Genomic DNA, 27,262 nt, shown 5'->3' with positions numbered 1-27,262 from the left:
AAGTGGGCATTTGAGGAGTGGCGACATTGGCTTGAGGGGGCCAAGCACCGTATTGTGGTCTTGACCGATCATAAGAATCTGATTTACCTCGAGTCTGCCAAACGGCTGAATCCTAGACAGGCCCTATGGTCCCTGTTTTTCTCCAGTTTTGATTTTGTTGTCTCGTATCTTCCGGGTTCTAAGAATGTTAAGGCTGATGTCCTCTCTAGGAGTTTTTTGCATGATTCCCCTGGGATTCTTGAGCTGGTTGGTATTCTGAAGGAGGGGGTGATTCTTTCTGCCATCTCCCCTGATTTGCGACGGGTTCTTCAGGAGTTTCAGGCTGATAAACCTGATCGCTGTCCAGCGGGGAAACTGTTTGTTCCTGACAGATGGACTAGTAAAGTGATTTCTGAGGTTCACTGTTCTGTGTTGGCTGGCCATCCTGGGATTTTTGGTACCAGAGATTTGGTTAGTAGGTCCTTTTGGTGGCCTTCTTTGTCACGGGATGTGCGTTCTTTTGTGCAGTCCTGTGGGACTTGTGCGCGGGCCAAACCTTGCTGCTCCCGCGCCAGTGGGTTGCTTTTGCCTTTGCCGGTCCCTGAGAGGCCTTGGACGCATATTTCTATGGATTTTATTTCGGATCTTCCTGTTTCCCAGAGGATGTCTGTTATCTGGGTGGTCTGTGACCGGTTTTCTAAGATGGTTCATTTGGTACCTTTGCCTAAATTGCCTTCCTCTTCTGAGTTGGTTCCGTTGTTTTTTCAGCATGTGGTTCGTTTGCATGGCATTCCGGAGAATATTGTGTCCGATAGAGGTTCCCAGTTTGTTTCTAGGTTTTGGCGGTCCTTTTGTGCTAAGCTGGGCATTGATTTGTCTTTTTCTTCCGCATTTCATCCTCAGACAAACGGCCAAACCGAGCGAACTAACCAGACTTTGGAAACTTATTTGAGATGCTTTGTGTCTGCCGATCAGGATGATTGGGTGGCTTTCTTGCCATTGGCCGAGTTTGCCCTTAATAATCGGGCTAGTTCTGCTACCTTGGTTTCACCATTCTTTTGTAATTTTGGTTTTCATCCTCGTTTTTCTTCAGGGCAGGTTGAGTCTTCTGATTGTCCTGGGGTGGACTCTGTGGTTGACAGGTTGCAGCAGATTTGGGCTCATGTTGTGGACAATTTGGTGTTGTCTCAGGAGGAGGCTCAGCGTTTTGCCAACCGTCGTCGGCATGTGGGTTCCCGGCTTCGGGTTGGGGATTTGGTCTGGTTGTCTTCTCGTCATGTTCCTATGAAGGTTTCTTCTCCGAAGTTCAAGCCTCGGTTTATTGGTCCTTATAGGATTTCTGAGATTATCAATCCAGTGTCTTTTCGTTTGGCCCTTCCAGCCTCTTTTTCCATCCATAATGTTTTTCATAGATCTTTGTTGCGGAAATATGTGGTGCCCGTGGTTCCCTCTGTTGATCCTCCTGCCCCGATGTTGATTGATGGGGAGTTGGAGTATGTTGTGGAGAAGATCTTGGATTCTCGTTTTTCAAGACGGAGGCTTCAGTATCTTGTCAAGTGGAAGGGTTATGGCCAGGAGGATAATTCTTGGGTTGTTGCCTCCGATGTTCATGCTGACGATTTGGTTCGTGCCTTCCATTTGGCTCGTCCGGATCGGCCTGGGGGCTCTGGTGAGGGTTCGGTGACCCCTCCTCAAGGGGGGGGTACTGTTGTGAATTCTGTTGTGGGTTCTGCTCTTGGGCTCCCTCCGGTGGTTATAAGTGGTAGTGCTGCTGTGTGTCCTTCACAGCAGTCATCAGGTGCTTCCACTTTGGACGGGGCTATTTAGTCTGGCTTCACCCTTTAGTGAGTGCCAGTTGTCCATTGTTTTCTTGAGGATTCACATCTCTGCTTGGTTTCTCCTGCTGGATTGTCCAAATCATCAAAGATAAGTCCTGGCTTTGTTTTTGCAGTCCACATGCGGTGGACTTTATAGTTCAGTGAATTGCTATGTTTTTCTTGTCCAGCTTTGTCTGTGTAAGGATTTATTCAGCCAAGCTGGAAGCTCTGGAGTCGCAGAGTTACCCTCCATGCCTTTAGTTAGGTGTGGAGATTTTTGTATTCTCTGTGGTGGATTTTTGTAGTATTTTAATACTGACCGCACAGTACTCTGTCCTGTCTTTTCTTTCTAGGTAGCGTGGCCTCCTTTGCTAAATTCTGTTTTCAGTCTGCGTTTGTAATTTCCCTCTCCTCTCACAGTCAATATTTGTGGGGGGCTGTCTTTCCTTTGGGGATTTTCTCTGAGGTAAGATAGTTTTCCTGTATCTTTCTTTAGGGGTAATTAGTCCTCCGGCTGTGACGAGGTGTCGAGGGAGTGACAGGAACATCCCACGGCTACTTATAGTTGCGGTGTTAAGTTCAGGGTTTGCGGTCAGTATAGAGGCCACCTACTCCAGAGCTCGTCCATGCTGCTCATAGGCCACCAGATTATAACACTCCACATAACTGCTCCCTCTGTGCCTCCACATAACAGTGCTCCCTCTGTGCCTCCACATAACAGTGCTCCCTCTGTGCCTCCACATAACAGTGCTCCCTCTGTGCCTCCACATATGTCTCCCTCTGTGCCTCCACATAACAGTGCTCCCTCTGTGCCTCCACATAGCAGTGCTCTCTCTGTGCCTCCACATAATAGTGCTCCCTCTGTGCCTCCACATAAGTGTTCCCTCTCTGCCTCCACATAACAGTGCTCCCTCTGTGCCTCCACATAGCAGTGCTCCCTCTGTGCCTCCACATAACAGTTCTCCCTCTGTGCCTTCACATAACAGTGCTCCCTCTGTGCCTTCACATAACAGTGTTCCCTCTCTGCCTCCACATAACAATGCTCCCTCTGTGCCTCTGCATAGCAGTGCTCTCTGTGCCTCCGCATAACAGTGCTCCCTCTGTGCCTCCACATAAGTGTTCCCTCTCTGCCTCCTCATAACAGTGTTCCCTCTGTGCCTTAACATAGCAGTGCTCCCTCTGTGCCTCCACATAACAGTGCTCCCTCTGTGCCTCCACATAACAGTGTTCCCTCTCTGCCTCCACATAGCAGTGCTCCCTCTGTGCCTCCACATAACAATGCTTCCTCTGTGCCTCCACATAGCAGTGCTCTCTCTGTGCCTCCACATAACAGTGCTCCCTCTGTGCCTCCATGTATTAATTTTGCCCTTTAGTGCCCTCACACAGTATTCATTATGCTTTTTTAGCCTCTGCAGAGTAACAGTAGTGTCCCCACACAATAATAGGCCCCCATATGGTAATGTCCTCTATTTGTGCCGCCTCCAGTCCTCCCATGCTGGTTGTGCCAATGAAACATACTCTCCTCACCCCACTGCCATTATGGGTGGTGATGCCCTCCTCCATCTCCCCTGCGGTCCTGCAGAGGTGGCACAATCAAGTTCGTCATCATGCCCCCTAATATGTGCACATCCCGGACCTCTGGCCATCCGCAGGTCTACTGCCGCCCATGGTGGAGAAGGGAGCTGGTGGCTCCCAATTTTCATCTATATTCGAAGCCTGATGACAGGGATACAATTGCTGGTGTGGGAGATTTGACAACTCCTCTGGGGGTCTTCCCCATTACGGGGAGCATCCTGGACGTCTCCGGACTATACCAGCAGATGATATGACAGCAGAGTATGTACTATATATCCTCGGTTTGTACACCTCATATATATCTGTGTTATGTTTCTTCTTGTTGCTATGCCAGAGGCAGTGAAGGTGTTAAACTTCAGATCCTGGTAGAATAAAATGATGTTTCTCATCGCCCTCTGCTGGCCGCTCACATTGCGCTGTGCTCGGTGTGTATATATATATATTTTTTTATTTTTTTTATCGGCATCTCTAATATTCATGCTGATGCATTTTTGAGGCTACAGAGCTTTCATTTTTCTCCTTTTTTATAGCTGGTTTTATCAGCAGCTTCTGCCGACATCCAGACACAGAGCGGAATCCCCCCTCTCCCTCCTTTCTTCCATCCCCCTCTTCCAGCTTCATCAGGAGGGAGAAAAAAAAATATAATAACATTCAGGATACACAATGTATAGTTGCTGTGTAAGGGTGATGCTCCTGAATGGGAAAAGCCTGGTTCTCCCCGGCTTTTGAAGGCTTTTTTGTGGGGAGGGGGGTTACTTTTTTTGAAGGAGGGGAGGGGGGGTGCAGAGAGGAAAAAAAAATCCTTGGAGATTAAGGATGTCTTCAGCGAAGAGGCCAAGAGGAAGGGTAAGTGAGAGGCTGAATGAGCGTGGAAGAGGAGGGGGCTGTCTAACCTCCCGTGTAAGTGGCCTTGCTCCATCGCCATCTTAAGCCGGTGGTGCCTTCTGTAGTCCCCTGACTCAGGCTGCCGGCCCTTTAACCACAGCACTCTCTTCTGTCCTTGCCGCAAGAGTCGGTGGCGCTCGCTGCCTTAGGGAACCAGGATGCTTGTGGATACCCCTACCGCCTGCCCGTGGGAGCTCGGAGCGAGGTGAGAAAGTGCCAAGTGGGATTTCTGCACATCCTGCCCCCTCCGTCCTAGTCTGTTCAGTGGGATATATATATATATATATCTATAACAGCCCCCTCCCCCATATATATATATATATAGAGAGAGAGAGAGAGAAAAAAATGTGGCGTGCAAATCTGAGTGTTTTTGGCTGCATGTCGTTTCGTGTCTGCGGTTAGACATCGCAAGTTTGAGAAGAGCCGCAGATGCGGATGCGGCCGTTAATCATTGTTTTGTACATTAAGCTGCGTAGATTAAGGCTTTCTCCATCAGGAATAAAGACGGGGGCAGCAATCATTGGCTGGAGTAGCAGGGAGTGCAGGACGGAGCCTGTTTATCTGTGTGGGTGTGTGCGTATGTGTGTATACCGCCATTGTGTATTTCTAGGGTATGTTCTGGCTCTGATGTGGGTATAGTATATGTAGTCATCGCACTGTTGTATAGTGCTACGTCATGTGTTACCAGATGAGGGGCAGACCCCGCGTCCAGCACAGGGGCTTTCAGCTGTCACAGTGACACGTGCTGGCTAAGTCGCATTGTGTCCGGGGTCTTATCATGGTGCCATGGAGGAGGCATCTGTCACCTGTCGGAGGGACATGACCGTGTAAGCAAAAAGCACACACAATAGGATTTATAGATTATTTATTAAAAATGCTTGATGCATTCGTCACCAGCGGATCTTGAAATGTTTGTTTTACTCATAATCTAAAATGAATTATCAGTATTTCATAATGTTTTTTATTTTTAATTTTATCGACAAGTTTATGTAGAGACTCAATATTAACATGCTGACCCTTCTGCTCTTCGCCCTGGCATCTCCTGGGCCAGGTCCTGACTGATGACGGCCCATTCAGGGCTTGGAGTTTATCACAATTTCTGTATTTTTGGTGGTCCACCTGCTTTTTGATTGACCTCAGGTTCTCTGGAAGTTTTTTGGCAATGGATCCAAAATCTCAATGTTTTGTTCACTGAGACATTTAGGTCTCACTTTTGATTTGTGACATGGTCTCCATCATGCTCGTAAAAGCAGTGTTCACTATCATGTTGCTCCTGTGTCGTTGGGAGAAGCTGCTCGTGGAGGATTTTTGGATCCCATTCCTTATTCGTGGCAGCGTTCTTAGGCAAAATTGTGAGTGAGCCCCTCCATGGATGAGAGGTCCCCACACATGATTGGTCTCAGGATGCTTTACTGTAGCCATGACACCAGACTCATGGTAGCACATATCTATTCTTCTCCAGACAACCAACCAGTCTGAAGGGGCTTCATCAGAGAATATAACTTTCCCACATTCCTCTGTAGTCTGTGCTCCTGCAGAATGTGAGGCTGGCCTTGTTGATTTTCTTGGAGAGGAGCTTTTCTCCTACCCTTCTTGACACCAGGCCAGTCTCTAAAAGCCTTTGCATTACTCTCAAGCCTGACTGCTGCCATTCCTGAGCAAGCTCTGCATTGGTGTTGAAGTGATCTCATAGCTGAATCCTCTTTATTAGACAGTCCTGGCACTTGCTAGACCTTCTTGGGCGCCCTGAAGCCTTTTTTAAAGCAGTTGAACCTCACTTTGATGATCATGAAAATGGTTGATTTAAAGACAATCTTATCAGAAGCAATGTCCTTACCTGTAAAGCCCTTTTGATACAGGGCAGTGATGACTGCTTGTGCCGGTTTCTGAGCTGGGACCGGAGGGTATGTATGAGTTATACATGCTCCTGGCCATAGTCTGACTTGTATAGCGCGAGGCCATGTCCTGACTAGTGACGTGGCCGACTAGAGGGCATGGCCTCATGTGGCTGCGCCCACTGAACAGGCTCTGGCCGGGAGTATGTATAACGCATACATACCCTCTGGTCCCTTCTCAGAAACAAGCAAATCCTTGCAGCGTACAGTGCGTGCTCTGGTGGGATTCCTAAGTCTGCAGGCTTCTGATCACTCTTCATAACAATTTAGAGTTAATGCAAATTGCCACTATAAAAATGAAGCTGCAAACTTTGTGAAAATCAGGATTTAAAACTTTTTGTCCACAGCTGTACAGGCGGCATGATGACAATACCTAAATAGGTGGTGTAGGTACTTTTAGGTCTGATGTAGGCTTGCTTTAAGATTTTTTTGTGCGTTTTAAAAATAAATATTTTATAGTGTTATTTATTTATTTATTTATTTATTTATTTATTTTTTGGTATCAAAGTAATCAGTGAGCAGATGTGTCTGAGCATGCTACACAACTTTGCGCAGTTCACTTTTTGGAAAATGTTTTAAAAAGTTATACCAATTCCTGTTCCAGAGGACCCATCCCATCTGTTTATGGGTAAGAGGGATTTCTCCATTGATTAAGATTATCAGCAGTCTCATTTACAGGTTGTATGTACTACCGTAATTTACTCCAAGTTCTGTGATCATAAAGATTATTTTTGTAACTATAAGTGGTGGCTGTTCTGGATGATTCAGTCACTTGGCTGGATTCATGCTATGGCAGTGACGTCATGCTCCCCGGTTGATTAGACGTTGAAGTCAGCTGGTGGCTTTAGAAGACAACGATGCGCGTCACGGGAGCGAAGGAAAGGTGATTAGGAGTGTTTATTGTTTTTTATCTATGTATTGAACAACAGTGGCGCAGGCGGGGGTGTTCATATACCAGGATGGGCTGTATATACCAGGATGGGCTGCATATACCAGGATGGGCTGCATATACCAGGATGGGCTGCATATACCAGGATGGGCTGCATATACCAGGATGGGCTGCATATACCAGGATAGGCTGCATATACCAGCATGGACTGCATACACCAAGATGGGCTGCATGTACCAAGCATGGGCTGCATATACCAGGATGGGGGAGCATATGCAAGGATGATATAGACTATCCTAATAACTTTAAGTGGAGTTTATGCTGAATAATATTTTTTTTAATCTAATCTTATTTTATACTTATGCACTAGCCCTGTATGAGATTAATTGTGTACATAGAGGCTCCGTATTGCCCTTCCCTGGTACATATATGTGGATCCGCAGCCACAAATACCTGAGTTTCTGCTCTTGACTTTATATATTATTTTTGATATATAGATTTTTGTGCCTGGTTTGTGTCCAATTTAATAACCGTTGTTGAATTATGTACCATATTGTGGACTATTGACTATTGTTTTTGTTGGAAGTATTATCTGTCCTACTTCCATCTGTCCCAAAATTGCTGCTAACAAGTGACCCAAGTCCAGGAGGGCCGAGTGATCTTCTCTGTTGCAAGGTATGGGTGGCAGATAAAAATGAGTTTTAAAAGCTCGCACATTGGTAAGGGAAGTGTCACAATCCATTTTTTGATTCTTGGCAGCTCTGGTTCCACTATGTTTTAAATAAATGTAGCTTTTTTCCATTCAGGCCAGCGGGGGTTAATGTCAGTTTTCCTTGTTGGCAGTGCATTGCAGTTGCAGAGTTGCTAGGTCAGCTGATGTGGGTGGTGACCACCACCCACCATCCTTTAAATGGTCACCTGATGCATCAGCTGACTGTTGATAGGGTTTCTTTATGGAGACCAGTCGTGCAGTTGCAGCTCTCTGGCGTCAGCTACGTCTAGAGTTTTGGAGTCCTGTTTCTGTGTCATCTGCGGTGTGGAGCTTGGCAGCAGAGTCTGGAAGCTAAGTGTTGTGTTTTCACATTGTCTTTCTCGTGTTTGTCACTGTCCCCTGTGTGGTACTATTTGCAACGGTGAGGCTTGCGCCCTTGCCAGCCAGTGCACTAGCCAGGACAGTGTTATGTGGCAGCGAGGGACAAGGTTCCTGACGGCAGTGGGGTGAAGGGCCCACTTAGGGCGTTAAGGGAGTGCAAGGACAGGATCAGGTTTGAGCAGGAGGTGACCATCCCTCATTCCCTATTGGTAGGGCCCTCCTCTCCCCTAGCGTTGTGATGTTGCGCCATCCGCTGTCTGACCCCCTGTTGGGTCGTTATACTTACCATGACACGAAGTGATAAACTCAACGCTCCCCCCGAAGCATCTGTTCTGATGCTTTTCAATCCTACTTCAACACCCCAAAAGGCAGAAAATGCCCCTCAGCTACTCTCTGGTGATTGACCACCTGGTCCTACCACGTTTCCCACCTCTTCAAGGCATTGAGACGGGAGCAGGACTTACAGACTAGCCGGACCAAGTGGTGCTGCGGAAAATTATTGGTGCGGATTGGACAAAACCAGTCCGAAAGGCGCTGCCTTCTGGCTGCTGTCCCAAGCGTACCATTGTAACATGATTGGCATAGGACTCCTGCTCATCCTTAGAAGAAAGTGGGTAGCGGTAGTCTGGATGGATTTTGTAGGGATCTGCTACTGAGGGTATTAGTGAATATTCTCACACAATGGCCTTGTGACTATTTTTTTGCCACTTCCAAGATGCTATAATACAGCAGAGCGATTAGTGTGATTCTAGCTATGTAGCCGTCCTTGGACCGCAGATGACATTTACTTTATCCTATTTTCACTTTGGCACATACTGCTGTAATAAAGTTGCCAAGCGCTGGCAAATGCCGGTCCAATATTTATGTGTCTCCGAGGCTTTGAATGGATGTGCGCATGTATCTGTGCAACACAGCTTTGCAATAAAATACTACCGTAAATGATTGGTTTTAATATCGTTTCCCCCCCCCCTCTTTCATAAGAGGTAACAGAACGGTGGAGAATGCAGTAGATTTACTTCAGTTTACACAATAAGACTCCGATGTGAAATTGTGGATTAATGGTTTTAATAGTCTCCATCCCCCTCTGTACGAGGTAGCGAGTGAATGGGTAATACAGACAATCCTTTATTATCGCCCTGCAAAATGATAATAAATTGTGAGCATAGCAAAAAATATTCTGCATAGACAGTCTACCCAAATGTCTTACATTTTTAATAACAAATTTGTAATCTTTACTGACCTCTCTGTTCCATTTATATCCATTGTATGTCTTACTGTAAGCATATGATCATCTTATCCGTAGGGATGAGAACATTTTAGAGATATTTGAAGGAGTTGTTCGCCTAACAAAAAAATAGCATTAGATCTCATCATTATATGATTATAAAGAACGTACCAATTTACTATTGTTTTCAAGTGTTTTCTGACTTTTTTAGATGTCGGACACTGTCCCTCACTTTCATCCATCATCAGATCTGTGTGTGGTCAGGCTGACTGACTGGCTAGAGGACAGGGAAGGGTCTGGCTTATCCTTAGAAATAAGTAGTCAGACACCCTGGGCTACAAGTGAAGGACCAAGGCTGGTAGATGAAGGTTGAGACACCTTTGAAGACACAAGTTTATTGATAAGTTCTTTATGATCGTCATGAGCACGTTAAGGTAATTTTTTCTTTAGTGGACAGCACCTTCAACTCTATTTCAAGGTCTGCAAGGCTTCATTACGGTACTGTTGCATTAAAGGTATAACTTGCGTCTTGTTGCATTGGTCCAATAGAAGTAGGGTCGTGTATGAGGTGATATGAAGCACATCTCTTGACAAGCCATAATTTTATTCTGACACCATCCAACACGCTGGAAAGTCTTTTCTCAATTTACCAGCCTCTTTTTTTGTATTACAAGAAGTAAGGATTAGAACCTTCCAACGGGCGATCTAAGAATATGGGAGATGTCATACTGGCTTTCAGTATTAGCAATACCTCCTCGCATGTGTGGCCATCTTAGGAGGAAATTGGCAACAAGAATTAAGACAACGCAAAATCCAGGGAAATGTAAGCCCTGCCTTGGGAATTCCCCCAAAACAGCCATTTTTAGGAATGGTTTTGATAACCCTCACCATGGTGACCAACTTCATGGACTATTCTGGCAAAATTGGGACTGTTGGTGGGTATATTTTCCATAATTGCCAACCTTTTGCTGAGAAAGGGTGTATGATGCCCCGGCAACCTTTTATGATGTAAGGACCCCATATTGGAATTACATGTCAATGAGGTTTGGGATTCCAAATAGGTTTTTATTGATACCAACGCGTTTCTGTGCAGGACCGGCAGCTTTCTCAAGGTACAAAAACTAGATACTTGGTTTATATACCATGAGAAAGGCTCTGGTCTGGCTCAGAAACGTGTTAATCCTAAGGCTCTTCGTTCTCGTAGTGTTGCCGTCTAAACGTGACAGTTTCCATTCTTGCCATTATACATCTGGAAGAACCATTTCCTCGGGTCACGGAGCAGCAGCAGTGGCTTTCCGAGCATTTTATAGGTGTTGTCCTTGCCCACAACACCTCTACCATCGCTTGTACTTATCCCTTACCAGACGGTATTGCCCCACTTTGTGCATGCTTCTGTCCATCTCCAGAGCTTCTCAATGTCAGTGAGGTTGTTTCTGAAGCAGTGATTTCGGCAAATCTTTTTCTGAAAAATGCTCCAGTCATAGAAATTGTTTAATCAAATCTCGTGTGATCTACTCTTGTAAATGTCAACCAGATCTCTGATTATTTTGGTCATTCTGTATCTCTTCTAGGGTAATTCTGCTTTAGTGGTGTCATATATTGATAGTCATTCACCTTCTTTTTCAGCCGCCCTCCTCCAAAAAGCTTGATGGTTCTCGGTCCTACCACAAGCTGCCGAATTCTAAGGTGAGGTCAATATCTGAGAAGCGCCCCAAAAAAAAGGCTGATTCCGAGAGCAAGCAGGAGAAGGCTAATCGGATTATCTCTGAGGCCATCGCGAAAGCCAAGGAGAGGGGTGAGAGGAACATTCCTCGGGTCATGAGCCCTGAGAACTTTCCCAGTGTTTCCTCTTCAGAGGGTAAAGAGGAGAAACGGGGAAGAAAAGCAAAGTCCAAACCTAAGGAAAAAGAGAGCAAGAAAACCAAAGCCAGGCTCACCTCCAAACTCAAAGAGAAGAATAATATTGGGTGAGATTATCCAGTAATTGTTTTCTTATTGTTTACATGTATGACATTTACAGTCCTTCATGGTGCAGAGAATGGAGAGGTGGCCAGGTTGGTGGATCACTCCTACAGGATTTACAGAGTCCACGGAGCAAGTGGTCAGGGACACCTATTCTAGGCGCAGGGTCAGGTTGTAGAAGCAGGATCTATCAGAGATTCGTAGCATTACATGTAGACATGTCATGTACTTCTGCCAATTAATTAACCCTTTAAAATAAAAATATTATTGAAAGGGCTCAGAGTAGTGTAAAAAGTAAAAGAAGCAACATCCATGTTGATGCCTGTAACATGGTAGCATCCAGATGGGTTTTGCTATGATTGTGTTTCCAAACCTTTTTAGGATTGTTGCTCATTGGTGGGAAAAAAGAAAAAAAATCTCAGGACACCCCTACAAAATAATTTTTTACTAAAATGACCTAAAACTATAAATATAAAACAAGTATACCATGCCCCCGAATATAAAATCAATATGCCATACCCCCGAATATAAAATCAGTGTACTGTGCCCCCGAATATAAAATCAGTATACCATACCCCTGAATATAAAATCAGTATACTATGCCCCCGAATATAAAATCAATATACTGTACTCCCGAATATAAAATCAGTATACTGTGCCCTGGAATATAAAATCAATATACCATACCCCTGAATATAAAATCAGTGTACTGTGCCCCCGAATATAAAATCAATATACCGTACTCCCGAATATAAAATCAGTATACTGTGCTCCCAAATATAGAATCAATATACCATACCCCTGATAATAAAATCAGTATACTGTGCCCCCGAATGTAAAATCAATATACCATACCCCTAATTATAAAATCAGCATACCGTGCGCCCGAATATAAAATCAATATACCATACCCCTGATTATAAAATTAGCATACCGTGCGCCCGAATATAAAATCAATATACCATACCCCTGATTATAAAATCAGTATACTGTGCCCTCGAATATAAAATCAATATACCATACCCCTGATTATAAAATCAGTATACTGTGCCCCCGAATATAAAATCAGTATACCATACCCCTGGTTATAAAATCAGCATACCGTGCGCCCGAATATAAAATCAATATACCATACCCCTGATTATAAAATCAGTATACCATACCCCTGAATATAAAATCAGTATACTATGCCCCCATTTATAAAATCAATATACCGTACTCCTGATTATAAAATCAGTATACTGTGCCCCCGACTATAAAATCAATATACCGTACTCCCGAATATAAAATCAGTATACTGTGCCCCCGAATATAAAATCAATATACCATACCCCTGAATATAAAATCAGTGTACTGTGCCCCCGAATATAAAATCAATATACCGTACTCCCGAATATAAAATCAGTATACTGTGCTCCCAAATATAGAATCAATATACCATACCCCTGATTATAAAATCAGTATACTGTGCCCCCGAATATAAAATCAATATACCATACCCCTAATTATAAAATCAGTATACTGTGCGCCCGAATATAAAATCAATATACCATACCCCTGATTATAAAATCAGTATACTGTGCCCCCGAATATAAAATCAATATACCATACCCCCCCCCCCCCTGTTTATAAAATCAGTATACTGTGCCCCCGAATATAAAATCAAATATACCATACCCCTGGTTATAAAATCAGCATACCGTGCGCCCGAATATAAAATCAGTATACCATACCCCTGATTATAAAATCAGCATACCGTGCGCCCGAATATAAAATCGGTATACCATACCCCTGAATATAAAATCAGTATACTATGCCCCCGAATATAAAATCAATATACTGTACTCCTGATTATAAAATCAGTATACTGTGCTCCCGAATATAAAATCAATATACCGTACTCCTGATTATAAAATCAGTATACTGTGCCCCCGAATATAAAATCAATATACCGTACTCCCGAATATAAAATCAGTATACTGTGCCCCGCATATAAATTCAATATACCATACCCCTGAATATAAAATCAGTGTACTGTGCCCCGAATATAAAATCAATATACCATACCCCTTGAATATAAAATCAGTATACCATACCCCTGATTATAAAATCAGTATACTGTGCCCCCGAATATAAAATCAATATACCGTACTCCCGAATATAAAATCAGTATACTGTGCCCCGCATATAAATTCAATATACCATACCCCTGAATATAAAATCAGTGTACTGTGCCCCGAATATAAAATCAATATACCATACCCCTTGAATATAAAATCAATATACCATACCCCTGATTATAAAATCAGTGTACTGTGCCCCAAATATAAAATCAATATACTGTATCCCTGAATATAAAATCAGTGTACTGTGCCCCTGAATATAAAAATCAATATACCGTACCCCCGAATATAAAATCAATATACTGTTCTCCCAATATAAAATCAATATGAATATGCTATGCCCCAAATATAAAATCAATATACCGTACCTCCTGAAAAATCAGACAAGTGTTATGGAAGTACAGTGCAATTTTTCTCAACTAGCTTCCATCTCACATGCATATGCAATCTGTATGCAATGTGTTTTTAACATCCTCTTTTACATACTGTAATTATCTCTGTAATTTAAAGGTAGTTTACAAACTAATTAAGCAGTCTTATATATAGAGAGAGAGAGAGAGAGATAGATAGATAGCCATCAGATATTTAATAAACTCTGTGGAGATTATCTGGCAGCATTTTAGGGATCAATGTAAAAAAATGGTGTGGGCTCCCCCTATTTTAATAACCAGCTAAAGGAAAGCGGCAGCTGTCATCTGGTCTTACTAGTCTGGGAAGGGGCCAATAACCATGGAACTTCCCAGCTTATTAATATCAGCTCACAGTTGTCTGCTTAGCCTTTACTGGTTATTTAAAAGTGGGAACCCTAAAAAAATGACATAGGATCTCCCCTATTTTTAATAACCAGCAAGGGCTAAGCAAACAACTGTGAGCGGATACTAATAGGCTGGGAAGATCCATGGATTTTGGCCCCTTCCCAGCCTAATAAGGCCAGCTCACAGACGTTCCCTTAGCTGGTTATTAAAAATAAGGGGGACTAATTATATATCTAACTGACATATTTCTGTTCTATTCTGATGGTTCTGGCTGTGAATTTACTGTATTTGGCTGGTGAAATGTCGGGTTTCCTTTGAGATGTGTGTGTAAAAATCGGATGGAACATGCTTTGTCTGCGTTCTGTGCGATTTTTTATTTTTTTTTCTCTCGCAGCCATTGTCTTGCATTGGTGAGTCTTATCTGATATACGTAGCCACTCGCAGCATGCTGCAATTTGTTTTTCATCCAGATTCCACCTGAGAAGAAAATCGCAGATCAGCCCTGTCTCATTGAATAACATTGGTTATATAGAGAAACACCTGTAAAGAAAACACTGATACTTTATTTGCAAAAATTCAGCAGATAAAACTCAGTGTGAACACACCCTTTAGTGTTATGTGCACATGTGGTTTTTATTTCAGCAGCAAAACATCCAAAAATACATAAAAAAGAAGCTTCAGGACGAACATTGTGGGTGTTTTCCTGAAGAGCCTCCTGCTTCAAAAACTACACATCTAAAGGCATCGTGCGCACGTAGCATAGGATGTGCTTACACTGATATTTTATTGAGTTTTTGGAGAAAAACATATAAGGCGTTCAAAGACCCCAATATATGATTGGAGACTTACTGCTGTGAAAACTTAGCAGAGAAACACACAAAAAAAACCTTAGGCTACATATACAAGTCACCGCCGGCATCTTTTACAATACTGATTTGACGTTGCTGTGCATTTTGCTCGTTTTAAGGGGTGCTTTACCATTTATATTTTTGACAAAATCCACCTGAAAAACACACTGTGTGCACACAGGCTGAGGCCTCCTTCACACATCCAGAACTGCTACCATCAGTCATTTCTTCATCCAGCATCTGATATTCCAGCCTTGTAAAGTAATTCGCCTGATTAAAGACAAAGTTACAATTGGCAATTATGTGACAGCTTTGTATTCCAGGCTATCTTGTGTAATAACCTAGCAGAGAAGCATATGTGGCGGGACAGAGCTCTCACAATGTGAATGTAGGCTATGGGCATCTCATAATCCACGATAATGAATAATCTGGCTACTGGTGCTATTGGATTGAATTCGTAAAGGATTTGGTTGTAATTTCTTACTAATTATGATAAATTGATCTCTTTTTATGCAGTTACAGGTATATGAGAAGTGTTCGGTATCATTTACATTTTTGATACAATAGATGATATTTGGAAATTGGCCATTGTAGCAGGGTCAGGTATGCGGGTGAGCACTGCCTTCTAATGTCCGACTGTCTACTTGATTGCATGTAAGGGACTGGGGTAATGCATTTTGTAGCTCAAATGCTGGATAGATTTATGGTGGTGATTATGGGGTGTGCACTGTGATTAGAGAGGTAATGGCTTATGTTCTGCATAGGCGTCCTCTGCGGACCATGTGCTCTTTTGCATTGTTGTGGAGTAAATAAAGTGTATGTTGGCAATGGAAATTTTTAATTTAAGGAAGCGCAGTCACCAGGTAAAAACTGTCTAGTTTTTGCTCTTATTTTATTCCCGCTGTTCCCCTGAGTATTGCGCTTTTGGTCCTTTTTAAATCCACCATACGGTTCCAGAGATACAGGCATTTTGACCTTTACAAAGGGGCGTGGCTCACAGTGTAATTATGCAGACATGCCCCCTGAGAATCCTGTGAACCACACCCCCCCTCAATGAAGATCTTAAGAATTAGAGCTAAATAAAAAGCCCCATATCTCTGGAACCATGGGGCAGATTTTAAAAAGACAAAAAATGGATTGCTCTGGAGAGCCATGGGAATGAAATAAGAGGAAAAAAATTGGCACTTATGACCTACTGAGAGGTCCCCTTTAAAAGTATTTATCTCACACACTTAAAAATTCTCAAGGAATCTGTGGTATAAATTATTTTGTGGACTATGCACACAGCAAATCCGTTCACTGATTATTTCTATATATTATGGTTATACCATGTGGAATCCAAGCCTGGCCAGAAGTGACCGGTCACTTATTTTTCTCATAGATTCGATCAATACGAGTCGGATTTCACTTAATTTTCACACTGATTGAAGGCTAATGTGGTGTTCTCGCTGATCGCAGAGATGTCCCCTGTGCCTTATTCTTATTGTTCACTTTGGCATTGACTCTACAGATCGGCATGTGCTGAGGTTGATGTTGGAGGCCCGTTAGTCGCTGTGAGGGCCTCATCTTGGCGGTTACACCCCTCTTTGTAGTCAGGCGTGTTGTAGATTCCAGGATGTCTGAATGCCGGGAGCAGAAATGGAGTTTCCATCAGTGGCTGCTTCATAATATCTCCTCACGGCAATGCAGTTAGAAGATTGATAATGCCTTCAAGAGGGGGAGTGAGCGGTTCAGGCGCCCGCAGTTCCAGAGTCGCTGCATTCATGTAAACTAATTGCCGTGACTACACAATAAAGCCAGCCTCCCGGCCCTTGTGAGGAGGCAGGCGTAGCTCAGCCATTTCTATCCGGGCAGTAATGATCAAACCTGCAATGTGTGAGGTATCTGCTTCTAAGGCGGCCTTCTCCGCAGGTCCACCCCAGGTTCCCCACAGCCCTGTGATTATATTTTTAAGTCTTCCGTCTTTCCCCAGAGAGGATCAAATGCTGTTTTGTAACAGTTAGGTTAACCTCTGGTTTCCCTGTCTTACACTGCGCCGCACTGAACTGTTAGGCGGTGGTAGCGAGATCAGAGCACTGGCAGACATTATTAAGGCCGTCCTCCGCCGAAGCTTCATCATACTCTGTATCCAGAATACAAAGAAGTCAGTATCGCATGGCACCACAAATGGCACGCGTTCCTCCATGTCGCTTCATACACCCATAGGTGCGCACCCGTGCTTTATAAGAAGAGGCCATTCACATCACTTACCAAGGAACGGACAAGTTCTCTTTGGAAATCTTTTTTTTTTTTATGTGCACAATATATTTAGCAAAAAAAAAAATTTCCAAAAAAGGTTGAAGGTGAAGAAGTGATGTAAACATATCACTGTACAGACAACTATGCGGAATTAGAAATCTTTACCAAGGCCTGGTGCTAAACTAAGCTGGCCCCCTGTTACACCTGCTTATGGTGGAGGTAAATGCTGATTTTTTTTTTTCTGCTGCGGAAAACAGCGCAGTAGTTACACTATGTCCAAACATGGCTGAAAGGGGTATTCCCATCTCCAACATCCTATCCCAATATGTAGTAGGTGTAATAGCAAATACCTCCAATTAGAAATGTAATGTAGTTCTTCTGATTCGCTATGTCGATTACCCCATGTGCAGGGCATTGCAGTAGCTTAGGACTCCATGGTTACGACCACTAACTGTCACTGTTTAAGTGTTGTAACCATGGATACTTAAGCTACTGCAATGACCTGCACATGGGGTAAGTGACATAGCCAATTAGAAGAACTATACTACAGTTCTAATTGGAGGCATTTCCTAATAATTGTATTATTATTAGGGCTGATCGAATAGCTTCGGATAAGTGCTTATCTGAGTATCTATATCGCATCCCTAATTATTATTATTACTACTACATTTACTACAAATTGGCATATTATCTTAGAGATGGAAATACCCCTTTAACCGGTCTCTCAGACAAGCATATATTTGGTTGGTATGCTGTCAATGTGCTGATCGGACAGTACACTGATCCAATAATATCCTGTGTGCCAATACACAGAAGAGATTTTTCGTACAGACCTATGGTTTATATAAAAAGCATTCAGACTGGATGTCAATTTCAGGTAGCTCCTGGTCATCCGCTATATGGACAAGCACACAGAGCCGGTCCCATCTGTGTGACTCAGGTAGCTCCTGGTCATCCGCTATATAGACAAGCACACAGAGCCAGTCCCATCTGTGTGACTCAGGTAGCTCCTGGTCATCCGCTATATGGACAAGCACACAGAGCCGGTCCCATCTGTGTGACGCAGGTAGCTCCAGGTCATCTTCTATGCTGACAAGCACACAGAGCCGGTCCCATCTGTGTGACTCAGGTAGCCCCTGGTCATCCGCTATATGGACAAGCACACAGAGCCGGTCCCATCTGTGTGACCCAGGTAGCTCCTGGTCATCCTCTATGCAGATAAGCACACAGAGCCGGTTTCATCTGTATGACTCGTGTAGCTCCTGGTCATCCGCTATATGGACAAGCACACAGAGCCGGTCCCATCTGTGTGACTAGTGTAGCTCCTGGTCATCCGCTGTGCAGACAAGCACAGAGAGCTGGTCCCATTTGTGTGACTCAAGTAGCCCCTGGTCATCCTCTCTGCAGACAAGCACACAGAGCCGGTCCCATCTGTGTGACTCAGGTAGCTCCTGGTCATCCGCTGTGCAGACAAGCACACAGCCGGTCCCATCTGTGTGACTCAGGTAGCCCCTGGTCATCCTCTGTGCAGGCAAGCACACGGAGCCGGTCCCATCTGTGTGACTCAGGTATGTCCTGGTCATCCTCTATGCAGACAAGCACACAGAGCCAGTCCCATCTGTATGACTCGTGTAGCTCCTGGTCACCCGCTGTGCAGACAAGCACAGAGAGCTGGTCCCATCTGTGTGACTCAGGTAGCTCCTGGTCATCCTCTATGCAGACAAGCACACCGCCGGTCCCATCTGTGTGACTCGGGTAGCCCCTGGTCATCCGCTGTGTAGGCAAGCACACAGAGCTGGTCCCATCTGTGTGACTCAGGTAGCTCCTGGTCATCCTCTGTGCAGACAAGCACACAGAGCCGGTCCCATCTGTGTGACTCAGGTAGCTCCTGGTCATCTTCTATGCGGACCAGCACACAGCCGGTCCCATCTCTGTGACTCAGGTAGCTCCTGCTCATCCGCTATGCAGACAAGCACACAGTGTCGGTCCCATCTGTGTGACTCAGGTAGGTCCTGGTCATCCGCTATGCAGACAAGCACAGAGAGCCAGTCCCATCTGTGTGACTCAGGTTCCTCCTGGTCATCTGCTGTGCAGACAAGCACACAGAGCCGGTCCCATCTCTGTGACTCAGGTAGCTCCTGGTCATCCGCTATGCAGACAAGCACAGAGAGCCGGTCCCATCTGTGTGACTCGGGTTCCTCCTGGTCATCCGCTGTGCAGACAAGCACACAGAGCCGGTCCCATCTGTGTGACTCAGGTAGTGTTGTGAATTCTATTTTTGGGCTCCCTCTAGTGGTCACAAGCGGTACTGTGTAGTGTTGTCTTTCTGCAGGTTGGCTGCATCAGCTGGTTCGTTATCCTTGGTTGGTTTCCTATTTAGCTCACCTGGAGACTCAGTTCCTTGCCTGCTATCAATGTATTCAGTGCTCTTCAGATTTCTTGTGTCTACCTTGCTCCCAGCCTCTCCAAGACAAGCTAAGTTTTTGTTTGATCATTTTTTGATTATCAGTGTTCATTATGTTTTTAGTCCAGCTCGCTAAAATGTGATTTCCTCGCTTGCTGGTTGCTCTAGGGGACTGAGTGGATATTTTGTAAGGGTTTTTTTACTGACCGCATAGATTCCCTTTTCTATTTTCTGCTATTTAGTATTAGTGGGCCTCATTTGCTGAATCTGCTTTCACCCCTGTGTATGTGCCTTCCTCTTACCTCACCGTTATTATCTGTTGGGGGCTTCTATATCTTTGGGGATTATTTCTCTGGAGGCAAGAGAGGTCTTTTCTTTCTCTCTAGGCGTAGTTAGTTCCTCAGGCTGGATCGAGACGTCTAGGATTTTTAGGCACGTTCACCGGCTACTTCTAGTGTGTTTGGATAGGTTCAGATTTGCGGTCAGTCCAGTTTGCCACCTCCCTAGAGCTTGTCCTATGTTTGTTACTTAGCTGGAGTAATTTGTGATCCTCATCCACTAAGGATCATAACAGTATAGCAGGCCAAAAAGTGTTTAATGCATCGCAGAAGTGGGATAAAAAGAAGACCTGAGTACATTTTTTTTTTTTTTCTCCCGCTTTTCCTTTGCTGCAGTCTGTTTAGCTTCTTTCATCCCCTTGAACTCTGGGTGGTTTTGAGCTCAGCTGCAGACATGACTGTTCAGACTCTGACTTCTAGTGTGGATCATCTTACTGCACGGGTGCAAAGTATTCAGGATTTTGTTATTCATAGCCCTATGTCAGAACCAAAGATACCCATTCCTGAGTTGTTTTCTGGAGATAGATCTAGGTTTCTAAATTTTAAGAATAATTGTAAGTTATTTCTATCTCTGAGACCTCGTTCCTCTGGTGATTCTGCTCAGCAAGTTAAAATTGTTATCTCCTTGTTGCGCGGCGACCCTCAAGATTGGGCTTTCTCTCTGGCGCTAGGAGATCCTGCATTGCTTAATGTGGATGCATTTTTTCTGGCTCTTGGACTGCTTTATGAGGAGCCTAATCTTGAGAATCAGGCAGAAAAAGCGTTGCTGGCTATCTCTCAGGGTCAGGATGAAGCAGAGGTGTATTGTCAAAAATTTCGGAAATGGTCAGTGCTTACTCAATGGAATGAGTGTGCCCTGGCTGCAAATTTCAGAGAATGCCGTTAAGAATGTTATGGTGGGGTTTCCCACCCCTGCAAGTCTGAGTGATTCTATGGCTTTAGCCATTCAGGTTGATCGGCGTTTGCGGGAGCGCAAATCTGCTCATCCTTTGGCGGTATTTTCCGAACAGAGACCTGAGTCTATGCAATGTGACCGAACTCTGACCAGAATTGAGGGACAAAGTCATAGACGTCAAAATGGGTTGTGCTTTTACTGTGGTGATTCTACTCATGTTATCTCAGCATGCTCTAAACGCTTAAAAAAGAAATCTAAACCTGTCACCATTGGTACTATACAGCCTAAATTTATTTTGTCTGTTACTTTGATTTGTTCTTTGTCGTCCTACCCTGTTATGGCTTTTGTGGATTCGGGTGCTGCCCTGAATCTGATGGATTTGTCGTTTGCCAGGCGCTGTGGTTTTGTCCTGGAGCCTTTGGAATTTCCTATTCCTCTGAGGGGAATTGATGCTACGCCATTGGCTGAGAATAAGCCTCAGTATTGGACGCAAATGAACATGTGCATGACTCCCGTACATCAGGAGGTGATTCGCTTTCTTGTTCTGCATAATTTGCATGATGTTGTCGTTTTGGGTCTGCCATGGCTGCAAGCTCATAATCCAGTTTTAGATTGGAAAGCTATGTCTGTGTCAAGTTGGGGTTGTCAGGGAATTCATGGCGATACTCCGTTGGTGTCTATTGCTTCTTCCACTCCTTCTGAGGTCCCTGAGTTTTTGTCTGACTACCAGGATGTATTTGATGTGCCCAGGTCCTGTGCCCTGCCTCCTCATAGGGATTGTGACTGTGCTATAAATTTAATTCCTGGTAGTAAATTCCCTAAGGGACGACTTTTTAATTTGTCTATACCAGAGCATGCCACGATGCGGAGTTATATAAAGGAGTCTCTGGAGAAGGGACATATTCGCCCATCCTCTTCCCCTCTTGGTGCAGGTTTTTTTTTTTTGTGGCCAAGAAGGACGGTTCTTTGAGACCTTGTATAGATTATCGTCTTCTGAATAAAATCACAGTCAAATTTCAGTATCCTTTGCCACAATTGTCTGATTTGTTTGCTCGGATTAAGAGTGCCAGTTGGTTCACCAAGATAGATCTCCGTGGTGCGTATAACCTTGTGCGCATTAAGCAGGGAGATGAATGGAAAACAGCATTTAATACGCCCGAAGGCCATTTTGAGTACTTAGTGATGCCTTTTGGACTCTCTAATGCTCCTTCTGTGTTTCAGTCCTTCATGCATGACATCTTCCGAGAATATCTGGATAAATTTATGATTGTTTATCTGGATGACATTTTGGTCTTTTCTGATGATTGGGAGTCCCATGTGAAGCAGGTCAGGATGGTGTTTCAGGTCCTGCGTGCTAATGCTTTGTTTGTGAAGGGCTCAAAATGCCTCTTCGGAGTACAGAAGGTCTCCTTTTGGGGTTTTATTTTTTCTCCTTCTACTGTGGAGATGGACCCAGTCAAGGTCCAGGCTATTCATGACTGGACTCAGCCCACGTCTGTTAAGAGTCTTCAGAAGTTCTTGGGTTTTGCTAATTTTTACCGTCATTTCATCGCTAATTTTTCTAGCGTGGTTAAACCTTTGACGGATTTGACCAAGAAGGGTTCTGATGTGACTAATTGGTCTCCTGCGGCCGTGGAGGCCTTTCGGGAGCTGAAGCACCGGTTTTCTTCAGCTCCAGTCTTATGTCAGCCAGATGTCTCTCTCCCCTTCCAGGTCGAGGTTGATGCTTCTGAGATTGGAGCAGGGGCTGTTTTGTCGCAGAGAAGCTCTGATGGCTCTGTGATGAAGCCATGTGCTTTCTTTTCAAGAAAGTTTTCGCCTGCCGAGCGGAATTATGATGTTGGTAATCGGGAGTTGTTGGCTATGAAGTGGGCATTTGAGGAGTGGCGACATTGGCTCGAAGGAGCTAAACATCGTGTGGTGGTCTTGACTGATCACAAAAATCTGATTTACCTTGAATCTGCCAAGCGCCTGAATCCTAGACAGGCTCGTTGGTCGTTGTTTTTCTCCCGTTTCAACTTCGTGGTCTCATACCTGCCTGGTTCGAAGAACGTGAAAGCTGATGCACTTTCTAGGAGTTTTGTGCCTGACTCTCCGGGAGTTTCTGAGCCGGCTGGCATTCTCAGAGAGGGAGTGATTTTGTCTGCCATTTCCCCAGATTTGCGACGAGTGCTGCAGAAATTTCAGGCGGATAGACCTGACCGTTGTCCACCGGAGAGACTGTTTGTCCCGGATAGATGGACCAGCAGAGTTATTTCCGAGGTTCATTCTTCGGTGTTGGCGGGTCATCCTGGGATTTTTGGTACCAGAGATTTGGTGGCTAGGTCCTTCTGGTGGCCTTCCTTGTCGCTGGATGTGCGTTCCTTTGTGCAGTCTTGTGGGATTTGTGCTCGGGCTAAGCCTTGCTGTTCTCATGCCAGCGGTTTGCTTTTGCCTTTGCCTGTTCCGAAAAGGCCTTGGACGCACATTTCCATGGATTTTATTTCGGATCTTCCAGTCTCTCAGAGAATGTCGGTCATCTGGGTGGTGTGTGATCGTTTTTCCAAGATGGTCCATTTGGTGCCCTTGCCTAAGTTGCCTTCTTCCTCCGATTTGGTTCCTCTATTTTTTCAGAATGTGGTTCGCTTGCACGGCATTCCTGAGAATATTGTGTCTGATAGAGGATCCCAGTTTGTGTCCAGGTTTTGGCGGACTTTTTGTGCTAAGATGGGCATTGATTTGTCTTTTTCGTCGGCCTTCCATCCTCAGACTAATGGCCAAACCGAGCGAACTAATCAGACGTTGGAAACTTATTTGAGATGTTTTGTTTCTGCTGATCAGGATGATTAGGTGACTTTTTTGCCATTGGCCGAGTTTGCCCTTAATAATCGGGCTAGTTCTGCTACTTTGGTTTCGCCTTTTTTCTGCAATTCTGGTTTCCATCCTCGTTTTTCCTCGGGTCAGGTTGAGCCTTCTGACTGTCCTGGGGTGGATTCTGTGGTGGATAGGTTGCAGCAGATTTGGAACCATGTGGTGGACAATTTGAGGTTGTCACAGGAGAAGGCTCAGCGCTTTGCCAACCGCCGCCGCGGTGTGGGTCCCCGACTTCGTGTTTGGGATTTGGTGTGGCTGTCTTCTCGGTATGTTCCTATGAAGGTCTCCTCTCCTAAATTCAAGCCTCGCTTCATCGGTCCATATAAGATCTTGGAAATCCTTAACCCGGTGTCTTTTCGTTTGGATCTCCCAGCATCGTTTGCCATTCATAATGTGTTCCATAGGTCTTTGTTGCGGAGGTATGTGGTACCTGTGGTTCCTTCTGTTGAGCCTCCTGCTCCGGTGCTGGTCGAGGGCGAATTGGAGTACGTGGTGGAGAAGATTTTGGATTCTCGTATCTCTAGACGGAGGCTTCAGTATTTGGTTAAGTGGAAGGGCTATGGTCAGGAGGATAATTCCTGGGTTGTCGCCTCTGATGTTCATGCGGCCGATTTGGTTCGTGCCTTCCACGCGGCTCATCCTGATCGCCCTGGGGGTCTTGATGAGGGTTCGGTGACCCCTCCTCAAGGGGGGGGGGTACTGTTGTGAATTCTATTTTTGGGCTCCCTCTAGTGGTCACAAGCGGTACTGTGTAGTGTCGTCTTTCTGCAGGTTGGCTGCATCAGCTGGTTCGTTATCCTTGGTTGGTTTCCTATTTAGCTCACCTGGAGACTCAGTTCCTTGTCTGCTATCAATGTATTCAGTGCTCTTCAGATTCCTTGTGTCTACCTTGCTCCCAGCCTCTCCAAGACAAGCTAAGTTTTTGTTTGATCATTTTTTGATTATCAGTGTTCATTATGTTTTTAGTCCAGCTCGCTAAAATGTGATTTCCTCGCTTGCTGGTTGCTCTAGGGGACTGAGTTTCTCCCCCCACACCGTTAGTTGGTGTGGGGGTCTTGAAATCTCAGAGTGGATATTTTGTAAGGGTTATAGATTCCCTTTTCTATTTTCTGCTATTTAGTATTAGTGGGCCTCATTTGCTGAATCTGCTTTCACCCCTGTGTATGTGCCTTCCTCTTACCTCACCGTTATTATCTGTTGGGAGCTTCTATATCTTTGGGGATTATTTCTCTGGAGACAAGAGAGGTCTTTTCTTTCTCTCTAGGGGTAGTTAGTTCCTCAGGCTGGCTCGAGACGTCTAGGATTTTTAGGCACGTTCACCGGCTACTTCTAGTGTGTTTGGATAGGTTCAGATTTGCGGTCAGTCCAGTTTGCCACCTCCCTAGAGCTTGTCCTATGTTTGTTACTTAGCTGGAGTAATTTGTGATCCTCATCCACTAAGGATCATAACAGGTAGCTCCTGGTCATCCTCTATGCAGACAAGCACACAGAGCCAGTCCCATCTGTATGACTCGTGTAGCTCCTGGTCACCCACTGTGCAGACAAGCACAGAGAGCTGGTCCTATCTGTGTGACTCAGGTAGGCCCTGGTCATCCTCTATGCAGACAAGCACACCGCCGGTCCCATCAGTGTGACTCTGGTAGCCCCTAGCCATCCTCTATGCGGACAAGCAGAGAGAGCTGGTCCCATCTGTGTGACTCCGGTAGCTCCTGGTCATCCTCTATGCGGACAAGCACACAGAGCCGGTCCCATCTGTGTGACTCAGGTAGCTCCTGGTCATCCTCTATGCGGACAAGCACACAGAGCCAGTCCCATCTGTGTGACTCATGTAGCTCCTGGTCATCCTCTGTGCGGACAAGCACACAGAGCCGGTCCCATCTGTGTGACTCAGGTAGCCGCCGCGACCAATCACAAAGCCGTGACGTCATCGGAAGGTCCTTCACGCGTTCATTCTTAAGAAGGAAGGCTGCCGGAAAGAAGCCGAGGGTGAGTATATTCCTATTAGGTATATACTCACCCTCGTACGCGCCCTGCTTCTTTCCGGCAGCCTTCCTTCTTAAGAATCAGCGCGTGAAGGACCTTTCGATGACGTCACGGCTTGTGATTGGTCGCGGCGGCACACGTGACCGCTCTGCGACCAATCACAAGCCGTGACGTAATTCTCATGTACCTGAGAACCAGAACAGGACCTAGAATTACGTCACCAGCTTGTGATTGGTCGCTCAGCGGTCACGTGGGCCGCCGCGACCAATCACAAGCCGTGAAGCATTCGAAAGGTCTTTCAACCGCCATTTTTAGGAACGGAAGATGCCGGTTACTACCAGGGTGCGTCAGAGGGTGAGTATATCAATTTTTTTTATTTTAATTCTTTATTTTACACGTAAATATGGATCCCAGGGCCTGAAGGAGAGTTTCCTCTCCTTCAGACCCTGGGAACCATAGTATCCCATTGCACTGCATTGGGTCTCGCGTTTCGGCCGACCCCGACTTTTTTATAGGATCGGCCGATTTCACTCGACCCGACTTTTGAGAAAGTCGGGTTTCGTGAAACCCGACCTGATCCTATACAAATAAAAGTCGCTCAACCCTAATCCAGAGTCCTCTTATCCAGATGGAATTCAATAGCCTTCCTATGCTCACAGTAACACAGTAGGTCCCTACTTGCATAAGCTCCAATAAGGTCCTCACTGTTATTACTCCTCTCACTGTTCCCCATGGTCGGATAGAACAAAACACGTATGACCGGTGGCCTGAGGCTTTTTATAGGGACCCCAGAGACGCCCCGGCCCCCACAAGTTGCCACCGTGTCTTCTGTGTATAAAGTTCGGGCAGCCAACGTAGAAATAACTGTCCTGCCAGTCTCTGAAGTAAAGCGTAGAGATCCTCGGTATTCTGGCCAGCGGTATTCCTGCGCTGCAGAAGGAGACAGCCTCTCACAGGACAGAACTCCTTCTGGTTTCCTCTCCTTTTGCTATGCCTTCGTTTCTCACTCACTGCAATACACTTCTCTTCTATATCTCTTTCTTTGGATGCTGCCGCACGTGGGGTAGGCGCAGCTCCGTGGACCCTCGTCCTCCTCAGACCGCAGTCTGGATCTGACTGGAACTCCCTCCAGCCAGCTCGATTCTGGAGACCTTTCTCTCTCAGTCCCCAGCCAGGAACTTTCTAACTTTCCCTCCAACTACCAGTTTTACCTCACTGTGAGGAGTGGCCTAGTAGATAGAACCTTTGCTCCCCCTGGCGGCTGGAGTGTGAAGTGTCTTGTGTGTGGTTGTGATACCTGGACAGAAGATCTCCTTTATTGCCTTCAGATGTAATATCGCTCCCCCTGGTGGAAGAACAACATTACTGCAACAACCAGGACTCTGGGGCGCTGCACCTGATTTTCTCATAAGTCAATAAATAAAAAAAGATCCAAGCTTCTCCAACCAAAGTGAAAATGGACAGCACATGAGTGGCACAATGGCTTCCATTTGCGGTCTAATTTT

The 27,262-nt window shown here is 45.1% G+C and overlaps 1 protein-coding gene across 6 annotated transcripts in view; it reads left to right on the top strand.

The window, feature by feature from the left end:
- Window positions 1-27,262, top strand: part of CHD9 (chromodomain helicase DNA binding protein 9) — a 203,831-nt gene that overhangs the window by 93,341 nt on the left and 83,228 nt on the right. For 3 of the 6 annotated variants that reach the window (XM_077288200.1, XM_077288199.1, XM_077288202.1), the window contains one exon: window positions 10,985-11,325. In XM_077288200.1, coding sequence (XP_077144315.1) covers window positions 10,985-11,325 — 341 coding nt within the window. Of the gene's footprint in view, window positions 1-4,125; window positions 4,218-4,280; window positions 4,462-10,984; window positions 11,326-27,262 lie in introns of those variants that run through there. The other 3 variants (XM_077288205.1, XM_077288201.1, XM_077288203.1) reach the window with 2 other exon arrangements.

Source organism: Ranitomeya variabilis, chromosome 2 (assembly GCF_051348905.1).
Source record: "Ranitomeya variabilis isolate aRanVar5 chromosome 2, aRanVar5.hap1, whole genome shotgun sequence".
In the NCBI taxonomy this organism is placed as follows: domain Eukaryota; kingdom Metazoa; phylum Chordata; class Amphibia; order Anura; family Dendrobatidae; genus Ranitomeya; species Ranitomeya variabilis.
Note: the sequence above shows the minus strand (reverse complement) of the source record. Positions and strands in the feature narration are given on the sequence as shown.